Genomic DNA, 10,822 nt, shown 5'->3' with positions numbered 1-10,822 from the left:
ACCTGGACTTCCCTGGTAATATATGATTGCCAACACCTATTGATAATTGGTAATTGATAAGAAAGGTGTCACAGGTGCTGGCAATCCTACATTACCAGGGAAGTCCAGGAACAGAGCATTTTCTCCCTGATGGAGAGGGTCAGGTAGGCAACTATGGATTAATTAAAATAAGTAATCATATAAAATATACTATTAGAGTGAATCTTATACCCCTTTTACACCAAAAACGCCTGGTTTTTGATCCCTGCTTCAAGCCGGGTGCGACCCAGCGTTTGCTCCATTTACACCGCCCAAAGCCCCCGGCCGCCGCTTGGAGATGACATCATCTCCAAGTGCCGATCGCCGCCGCCGGGACCCGGACCGCTGTGCTGGGGGCAAGCCCAGCACTTAGGTAATCTGCTGGGCTGCCCCCAGCCCCCATGCACCCCCCAGCCCTTGTCCGGGAGGTGAATGGATGCCGCACACAGGCATCCATTCACCTCCTCTGCTGCTGCTGTCTGCAGGGTATAGCAGACAACAGCACAGCCTGTGTGTGCCCCCCGTCCAACCTGCGGATGCTGCAGTCCGCAGGTTGCACGTCCTTCATTGATGTAAATGGGAGCCGGGTCGGATGACCCGGCATACCCATTTACTCCTCCCTCTACCCAGGTCCTGGCCGTGTTCTACCCAGGTCAGGACCTGGGTAGAAGTCCCGTGTAAAGGGACACGGCATGTCCCATTTACACCGCCGCTGACCCGCCGAAGACCCGGAGTTTTGCGGCGGTGTAAAAGGGGTATTAGAGATGACTATTGATCATTGATGGTTAACAACGATCAATGGTTTGCCACTGGTGGTTGATGATCTGATGGCTCTTCATTCTCCGCCAGCTCTGGTTGCCTCTGAGCGATTGTTTTATTTTGTTTATTTTTTTTTACAGGAGGTAGGATTCACAAAATGTATCCCCCCTCCCACACTGCTAAGACACGCCCTTTAGAAAATCTGTAAGCCCCACCCACAAATGAGCTCCCCAGCAAGGACGGCCATTGATGGGGTTGGGGGCAAGTGATCGATATGTCACAAATAGAACTACCAACCAATTATTTTTCAAACACAGCCTGTAACATGGTAGTTAGGAGCTGATTGGTGCTTTATCTCTCTCCACTTTATAAGTTCCAAGGTTTAGTAAATCTGCCCCTTAATCTCAGTTTACAATGCAACGGCTTGGGTTCCGATCTGCTGCAAACTGATGCAAATGATCTGGAATTACTTCTATCTCCTTCAAATGCATGGAAGGGCTGAGAAAGCCTAACAAATAAATTGGGGTAGGGTGTAGGTCACTTAGACTAGAAGGGTTTGTAGGTGGTAGAGGTGCAGACAGCCTTGTCCATGCAATGGGTGTGGGTGGGATCTGACTGGTTCTGATATTCTGCAGGCAGTTGTTATAAATTTCACTTCCAGTGGGGAGCACTCTTGTATGTTCCTCTTGCAGGGTGGTGTATCGTATGTTTGTGCCGTGAAGGCCATGAACGCCAAGTGCCCTAAAAACTTTCATGATGGTAGTAGGCTTATAGATTGTCATGCACTGTACCCGACTTTATAAATAGTCAAAGCTATTGAAGTCTGGTATAGACTGTGCATACTCGATCGATCTGGACTGAGTGCTTATTGCTTATTGTTATATGTATTTGTGTTTGGGTCGAGCTTTTAGCCATGCGGCTCCGACTCTATGGAACTCACTTCCCTGCACAGTTCCAGATACCCCCACTCTAGAATCCTTCATAAACAGACTCAAGACTTTCCTGTTTACTCAAGAATTTCCATAATGCCTTCAAGTATATTTTATGAAAAGCTTTTCTGTACTTCATTGTTCCTGTACTGTATTACATTCATTCTATCTGTTAAGCGCCTTGTGTCCTATTGCAGAAAGAGTGCTATACAGGGTCGCCAATAGGGGGGTGCTATGGGGACAACTGTCCCGGGCCCAGCCACTCTGACAGAGAGTAGGGCCCGGGCAGCTCTAGTCCCACACCGCCGCCAGCACCCCCCTTCACAAACAGCTGTGCCGGCCGCCAGCCCCTGTCAACAGCAGTGGGCCGTGGATCACCGCAGCCTGCCGCTGATCTTCAATAGAGACAGTTGCCTGCTACACTGCCTGCTTGATTGGTAGTGGGCAGCTGGAAGCCCCTGCCACGTGACACTCAGACACCGTGATATGACATCGCGCCGGGCGTACGAGGAGCCGAGCCGGCCCGGATTGTCAGAAGAATGCAGCAGCCAGCAATGACATTGTGTCACCGCCCGCCCGCCTCTGCTGGTAACGGAGGAGAGGGGAGCCGGGAGATCTGGCTTCTATGTGTGCTGGTAAATAGTCACACACAGAAGCTGGGGGAGAGGGCAGCAGCTGGCTTGTGTGTGCGCAGGCTGAAGAAGCAAGCCTGCCTATAACTAATAGTATTTCACCCTCACACAATAAATACTTGGCATCAGAGCCAGAATGAAACACCGCTAGTTATAGGCAGGCTTGCTGCTTCAGCCTGCGCACACTTCTAACACTAGGGGGGCCCTGCTTATTTTGTAAGTCCCAGGCCCCACAATTTCTTATGGCGGCCCTGGTGCTATATACTGTAAATAAAATAATAATAATTATTATTATAATGTTTGTCTGTGAACAAACAGTATTACATATAGATATCCCTCTAATACCCCTTTCACACCAGCCTAATTTCCTGGGTTGGGTCCGGGAACAACCTGCGACTATCATTGGTTTGTAATATTGTAAGGGCCAAAATCCTGGGAAAATTTGTCGGGCTTTCAACCCTGCTATGGAGCAGGGTTGTTCCCGGGTTCAACCCAGGGTCCTGGCAGGTGTGAAAGGGATAGGGGGTACTAACCCGGGTTGACGGTCCACGTGCGGGTGGTCAGGCCGGGGATCCACACAGGCGGTGGGCGGAGATGACAGGACAGGTGGCGGATGAAGATGGCGCAGCTCTCCGGCACCCTCACTGCCACTGGAGAGCTGCATCATCTGCACCTGCCGTCTGACCTGTCATCTGCATCCTCCGCCTGTGTGGATCACTGGCCTACACCGAGGACCAGCAACCCAGGGTGAGTACTGTTCACCTGCCTCCGCCGCCATCCCAGCTCCTGCCCACCTCCTCCCTACTGCCCGCCTCCTCCCTGCCTCCTTCCCACACCAGAAAATGCAGGGACTTTTCTGATGTGAAAGGAGCCAACCCTGGAATGCCCCGTCATAATCTCTGGGGCCGAATTCCCGGGTGGGTCCCTGCCTTTTCTGGTGTGAAAGGGGTATTATTAGTCACAAGTTATATAATACCTATATGTTTTATAAAGGAGAGGAATCTACCGATTTTGTCACATCAAATATTTACACATGAAAACATTACAAATATAAACGCTGGTTTAGGATCCACATTGTTACAATTTTATTTGTAGAAAATTTTTACATTTGCTTAAAAAAAATAAAAAAATCTTAACCCCACCAGGGAGCCAGGGTATCATTAAATAACAGTGAATATATACAGTATATATGGGCAGCACGGACGGTGTAATGGTTAGCATTACTGCCGCACAGCGCTGAGGTCATGGGTTCTATCCCCACCATGTGTTATATATATAGGGCAGTACGGACGGGGTAATGGTTAGCATTACTGCCTCACACCATTGAGGTTATGGGTTCTATCCCCACCATGTGTTATATATACGGGGCAGTACGGACGGTGTAATGGTTAGCATTACTGCCTCACAGCACTGAGGTCATGGGTTCTATCCCCACCATGTGTTATATATACGGGGCAGTACGGATGGTGCAATGGTTAGCATTACTGCCTCACAGCACTGAGGTCAAGTGTTCGATTCCCACTATGGCCCTAACTGTGCAGAGTTTGTATATTCTCCCCGTACTTGCGTGGGTTTCCTCCGGGTACTCCGGTTTCCTCCCACAATCCAAATATATACTGGTAGGTTAATTGGCTCCTAACCAGTGGCGTAACTAATAATTCTGCACCCCCCTGCCGAAAAATGCAGGGGGGGCGCCCCCCCTAGGGTTAACAAATCCCCCCGTCCGCCACCCCCGTTACCTCAGCTGTTAGTGTAGGGGAGCCGGGGTGCGGGGGGTGTGCGGCTGCTGCTGCTACTGAGAAGTGACACTGGGAAAATGGCTGCCCCCATACAGCAGACGAAAAACTGTCTTCAGTATGGGAGCAGCCATTTTCCGAGTGTCTCTTTTTGTATTAGCAGCGCTGCAGCAGTAGCCGGGAGAGCTGGGACCCGGCACAGGCAGAAGGCAGTGAGTAACTAATAATAGTCCCGCAGCCCCCACAGCAGTGGCGTAACTAATGCCCCGCAGCCCCCCGCGGTGGCGGGGAGGCGCCCACAAACCCTCAGCGCCTCCCCGCCACCGCGGGGGGCTGCGGGGCATTAGTTACGCCACTGCTCCTAACAAATTAACCCTAGAATGCCTGCGTGTGCGTGTATATGTGTGGTAGGGAATATAGATTGTAAGCTCCACTGGGGCAGGGACTGATGTGAATGTTCAACTATACTGTACAGCGCTGCGGAATCTGTGTGCGCTATATAAGAAACTGTTAATAAATAAATAATAAATACTATATATATATATATATAATTTAGTTTAACAATGGCATTATAAATTAAGCTATAAATAAAGGCTGTATTGATGAGTCCTGGTTAGCAGCAGCCAGGCCTGTGTATATGGAGAGAGACACAGTATAAAGTCCTTATGTTCTAGTCCTCGCCGGAGAGATTTCTTACAGCCCAGCAGCTCACATCTTCTACCCGTAGTGAGATAAGGCCGAGTAACACAGCATCCCGGATGCATTCTGGAGATGTCTATATTGAAGGATAAAGTTATTAGTCAATACCACTATTACCTATTGTATACATGTACATAATATCGTGTCCATGTCTTCTTGACTTATGTAAAATGTCCGACCCTTCTAGTTCTGTACCCATGCCTGTCCATTGCTAAGTACATTCCTCCTTATTGTACTTTGGGCCAAGTGGCATACTGTAGCTACATATGTGGCAGACCCTGCGGAGGCATGGGGGAGCAGCACCGATGTGGTCTGTGTTGGGCGCCGCTGGCTGAACTGACAGGTGACCCAGGCATCAGTGAGCGCTGAGCTGGTCCCTCCCTTTACATATCTAATGAGTACAGTGCATATTAAATGTGGGTCCCCGCTCATTAGATATGCACGGAGCGGGACAAATTCAGCGATCACTGCTGCTTCAGTTGCCTGTTAGATCAGCCAGCAGCGCCTGTAGTCCATCGCCTTGCCCCTTCTTGGGGGTGGGGGCACCGGATTTTTTTTGGCAGAGGGGAGAAAAATTTCTAGCTACGCCACTGTTTGGGCCTGATTCATACCTGTTGCTAGGTTGTTGGACCCAAATGGGTGTAATTCAGCCCCTTTATATGTCAGTCATTCAATGTTTCTTCTTCCAGATTGTCACCACAGTGGAATTATTCTCCTACATTTTCCTCTACCTCTGTTCTAAAGATGCCATCCAATTCACATGCATACTTCATGGAGAGAGCACCATACTACAGAGCTTCCTGTGCTCTTATGCGGCCTTGTCCATCCCTAGTGTAACCCCTCCAACCTTTCTACGCTTCCTTTTGTCCTTAGTCATTCTCCCGCACTCTTTCACTCCTTGGGCGTAAATTTACCAAGATATGAGATCTATTGAAGATGGGATGTAGCCCATGGCAACCAATCAAATCTATTATCTTCCAGAAGGTGCTAAAAACATAATGGCCCTTATTCAGATATAATCGCAGTACAAATTTGTTCTCAAAATGGGCAAAACCATGTGCACGGCAGGTGGGGCAGAAGTAACAGATGCATAGAGAGTTAGATTTGGGTGGGGTGTGTTGAAACTGAAATCTAAATTGCAGTGTAAAAATAATGCAGCCAGGATTTACCCTGCACAGAAACAAAATAACTCACACAAATCTAACTCTCTCTATACATGTTACATCTGCCCCACCTGCAGCGCACATGGTTTTGCCTATTTTGAGAACAAATTTGTACTGCGGTCAGTTCTAAATAAGGACCAAGATGTAGAATATGATTGGTTGCTATGGGCAACATCCCATCTTCAAAAGAACTCCCATATTAGTAAAATTACTCCTTAGTGTCCATGACACCCTGACTTTTTCTCACCTCGTGCTTGATCTCCTTTACCATAGACAATCATAAGTACAGTATGTGCAGGATTCTTACCGTTTCCTTCAAATGTTGGAGATGGTGCAGCCATGGAGTCAGCCGCTGGGAGGCAGGTTCTCTGTATTCTGGTGATTCTCTCTGTATAGGAGAACAAAGCGGTAAGGAAGCTGTGTCATATCTATGGGGGTGATTCAGGTTGGTTTGCAAAAACAAACTCCTTCTTTAATGCACCAAACCATGTGGGTTATTCTGGTTCACTCGCAAAGGCACAATCACTCTCTAATGGACAAAAGCCTATGCACAGCAGGTGGGGCTGATGTAACATGTGCAGAGAGAGTTAGATTTGGTTGGGGTTTGTACTTGAAACTGATATCTATATTGCAGCTTAAAAATAAAGCAGCCAGTATTTACCCTGCACAGAATCAATAAAACACCCAAATCTAACTCTCTCTGCACACGTTACATCAGTCCCACCTGCAGTGCATATGGTTTTGTCCATTAGAGAGTGATTGTGCCTTTGCGATTGAACCAGAATAATCCCCCATGTTCATTGCAGGTGGGGCAGATGTAACATGTGCAGAGAGAGTTAGATTTGGGGGAGTTATTTGGTTTCTGTGCAGCGTAAATACTGGCTGCTTTATTCTTACACTGCAAATTAGATTTCAGTTTGAACACACCCCACCGAAATGTAACTCTCTCTGCGCATGTTACATCTGCCACACCTGCAGTGCAGCATGGTTTTGCCCATTAGAGAGAGATTTTGCTTTTGCGAGCCAACCTGAATTATCTCTGCACCATACACTCACCAGCCCACACCATGATAGATACACACAACCAACATGACAACTTACACAGTCCATCAGGTCATCTCTGAGCGCGAGGAACGCCATAAGCGACTGAGACGCAGCGTCAGACAGAGCAGGCGAGGACATATTGCTCAGTACGTCAGCAGCTAGTGACACTCGCTCCAAGGTCAGGATCAGGCGGTCGCTGGGCTGTAGGATACAATGAACAAGGTGTGAGGCCCACGTGCATGTGTGGTTATAGAGGGAAGGTGACGGGACTTGTGTATTACATGTGTACATGACGTGGGTTTGGGGGAGATATGTGATGTCACACACAGTGTCCTCACCTCTAGGTCACATACAGACGGCTTGCGTCTCATCATTTTCCTGTAGCATCTCATTGCATTGCTGCTCATGTTCTTCTCCTGTGTGGGGTCAGACGTTTCATCAGTATAATGTAGCTATATACTATAACTAATAAACTTTCCTATGTAGGGTTTTCTGTCCATAGCTGTTCCCAGGTCTAGATTTGAACAAAAGCCACACAGACACAGGCCTCGGCCACTGAAAGGCACGGTCTGCGCATGGTCTAGGTGGCAATCTGCTCACTTTACACATCCTTTTCTTTCTTTTTTTTACCATTTTTAACCTATTATATCCATGGAAATATAGTGTAATATTAGAGTTATTTCCATATGTGTACACAGACTGAGGGGATGGTTCCAACAGCAGAGATCCCGGGATAGATAGAGTTATAGGATACAACCATTGGTGCAGCAGGTGCATTGCACCGGGACCCCCTAAGGACATAGGGGCCCATTACTGCCAGCCATTGCTGTGTGGGGATACGGTCATTAGGTAGATAGCATGTTGGTCCACAGTCATTAGGTCGACACCACTAGGTCAACATGCTGAAAGGTCAACATGGGTCTAGGTCGACAGGTCATTAGGTCGACACAAGCATTAGGTTGACATGGTCTAGGTCGACAGTCAAAAGGTCGACATGGGGTTTTTCACTGTTTTTTGAGCCAACATATGCCGACAGGCGGTATTTCATGCCCTACCATCCACTAGGGCATGTGGGAGAATAAAATAGTGTGCTGAGCGTAGCGAGGCACCGTGCCTGAAGCATGGCGAGTGCAGCGAGCCATACGAGGGGACGTGGTGCACTCTATCCTGTGTCCATGTCGACTGAGTCAACATTCGGTTCAAAAACAGTGACAAAAACCCCATGTCGACCTTTTGACTGTCGACCAAGACCATGTCAACCTTATGCTTGTGTTGACTTAATGACCTGTCGGCCTTGTCCCATGTCGACTTAGACCCATGCCGACCTTTCAGCTTGTCGACCTAGTGCTGTCGACTTAATCACTGTCGACCAACTTATGGTGGACCATATGATCTTCACCTGCTGTGAACTTGGGTTGGATTATAGGAGGCAGGGCCCAAATTATATTTTTGCACCTGGGCCAACCACTCACAAGTTCCGCCACTGGATACAACAAGTGTAACTGGACCCATCACATCGGAGAGTCTGTTATATGGTGCTGACAGACGTCAGTGAAATGTGGAGTAGCGGTTTGGAAGACAGACAGATAACAGAGTTCTGGAGATAACTCTGCTGCAGTTATATGTAAAGCTGTGTACACACGGTGCAATATCGCTGGCAATATGGTCACTGAGCAACCCTATCGCCAGCGATTTGTTTGTGCTGCAGCGATGAATCACAGAGTGCACGCTCCCGTGTTCAGCCTCCTAATGGCAAGCTCCTGCGATCAGCTGTTCCCTCTGCAGCTCCTCCGGCAGAGTCTGCTGTTCATCAGCGACCATCTCTGGTCGCTGATGAACAGGAGACACTGGCCCTTATTCTGGTTGGTGCGGCCGGAGCCGCACACGGTGCTCCGGCCGCACAAACCAATCCCCGCCCACGAGACGGATCGCCACGGCCGTCCGTACACGGACGGCTGGCGATCCGCATAAAAATGGTGGGGCGTACGCCTCCACCATGGTGGGAGCTGCCCCCTGCATTCGATGGTCGTCGACCATCGAAGGCAGGGCCGCACGCCACAGCAGCTCCCGCAAGCTGAGACCACACGGACAATCGTCCGTGTGAAAGCTTGTATGGGGGCTGAGAGCTGACATCCGGCGACGTCAGCTTTCCGCCCCCATCAGTGGCGTCATACCCTGATTAGCATGCATACGCCCCGCGTTTGCATGGGAACGCCCATGAAACGCGGGGCGTATACATAGGGAAATGAGGGTATGAAGCCCCTCACGCCCCTATACGCCCCCTTTGCGGCGGACGAAATACGTCTGCGGCGAATGGGGCTGCACATGCGCAGATTGACCTCTGCGCATGTGCAGACTAAAAACATCGGCGGTACGGCCGCACGCGGGCCGTACCGTCCGATTCAGAATAAGGGCCACTGAGCAATATATTACACTGTGTGTACACAGCTTTAGTGTTTTCATCGAATAGTACATTTGAACACGTGGAGTTAGTAGTGACATTCAGGTGAGAGTGTACAGTATATCCCCTGCAATATCTGTATATGGATAATACATTATTTTTCATTGATAAGGATTTACTCTGTGTCACACTTACAGCATCACTTTGTAGATGTCTCAGTGCTGTGATATCAGTGGGAGACACGGATAAATATCGGGACATGTGGCAGCGTCTTCCAAGCGGGGATCCACTCACTGCCACAGTTAGTATGGTGACGACCACCAGTCTGATGTCCATGGCTTATGTGCTGGGCTGGGTACAGTGACTTTCTGTTGCTTCTGGAAACCTGTATATATGATCTGAGTTAGTGTCTGCAGCAGTAGCTATACACAGGTAATATGCATTAGAGTATACTGCTTCATAGTATTCCCTGTACATGTATACACTGCACTGCCAGTATACTATATATACACAGACACACTGCACTGCCAGTATACTATATATACACACAGTAACTATACATAGGTAATATACATTACTGTATACTGCTACATAGTATTCCCTGTACATGTATACACAGACACACTGCACTGCCAGTATACTATATATACACAGTCACACTGCACTGCCAGTATACTATATATACACAGACACACTGCACTGCCTTTATACTATATATATATACAGTAACTATACATAGGTAATATACATTACAGTATACTGCTTCATAGTATTCCCTGTACATGTATACAGAGACACACTGCACTGCCAGTATACTATATATACACAGACACACTGCACTGCCAGTATACTATATATACACAGTAACTATACATAGGTAATATACATTACTGTATACTGCTACATAGTATTCCCTGTACATGTATACACAGACACACTGCACTGCCAGTATACTATATATACACAGACACACTGCACTCCCAGTGTACTATATATACATAGTAACTATACACAGGTAATATGCATTACTGCATACTGCTACATAGTATTCCCTGTACATGTATACACAGACACACTGCACTGCCAGTATACTATAGATACACAGACACACTACACTGCCAGTATACTATATATATACACAGACATTCTGCACTGCCAGTATACTATATATATATATATTTATATATATATATATACAGACACACTGCACTGCCAGTATACTATATATATATATATATATATACACAGACACACCTCACTCCCTGTATACTATATATACACAGACACACTGCACTCCCAGTATACTATATATACACAGACACACTGCACTGCCGGTATACTATATATACACAGACATACTGCACTCCCAGTATACTATATATACAGAGGCACACTGCACTCCCAGTATACTATATATAAACAGACACACCGCACTCCCGGA

At 47.7% G+C, this 10,822-nt stretch overlaps 1 protein-coding gene across 1 annotated transcript; it reads right to left on the bottom strand.

Moving 5' to 3' along the window:
- Nucleotides 1–4,686: 4,686 nt before the first annotated feature.
- On the bottom strand, nt 4,687–9,717 carry LOC146036935 (interferon lambda-3-like). Its single transcript, XM_083160770.1, has 5 exons — nt 9,577–9,717; nt 7,319–7,396; nt 7,038–7,181; nt 6,244–6,324; nt 4,687–4,849 (listed from the first exon to the last, which is right to left on the bottom strand). Exons 1-5 carry the CDS (start codon nt 9,715–9,717, stop codon nt 4,745–4,747), a joined length of 549 nt encoding a protein of 182 aa, XP_083016896.1. The 3' UTR covers nt 4,687–4,744.
- Between the last annotated feature and the right edge of the window lie 1,105 nt (nt 9,718–10,822).

The sequence above is a fragment of the Crinia signifera genome, chromosome 9 (assembly GCF_055691185.1).
Source record: "Crinia signifera chromosome 9, ASM5569118v1, whole genome shotgun sequence".
Classification (NCBI taxonomy): Eukaryota; Metazoa; Chordata; class Amphibia; order Anura; family Myobatrachidae; genus Crinia; species Crinia signifera.
Note: the sequence above shows the minus strand (reverse complement) of the source record. Positions and strands in the feature narration are given on the sequence as shown.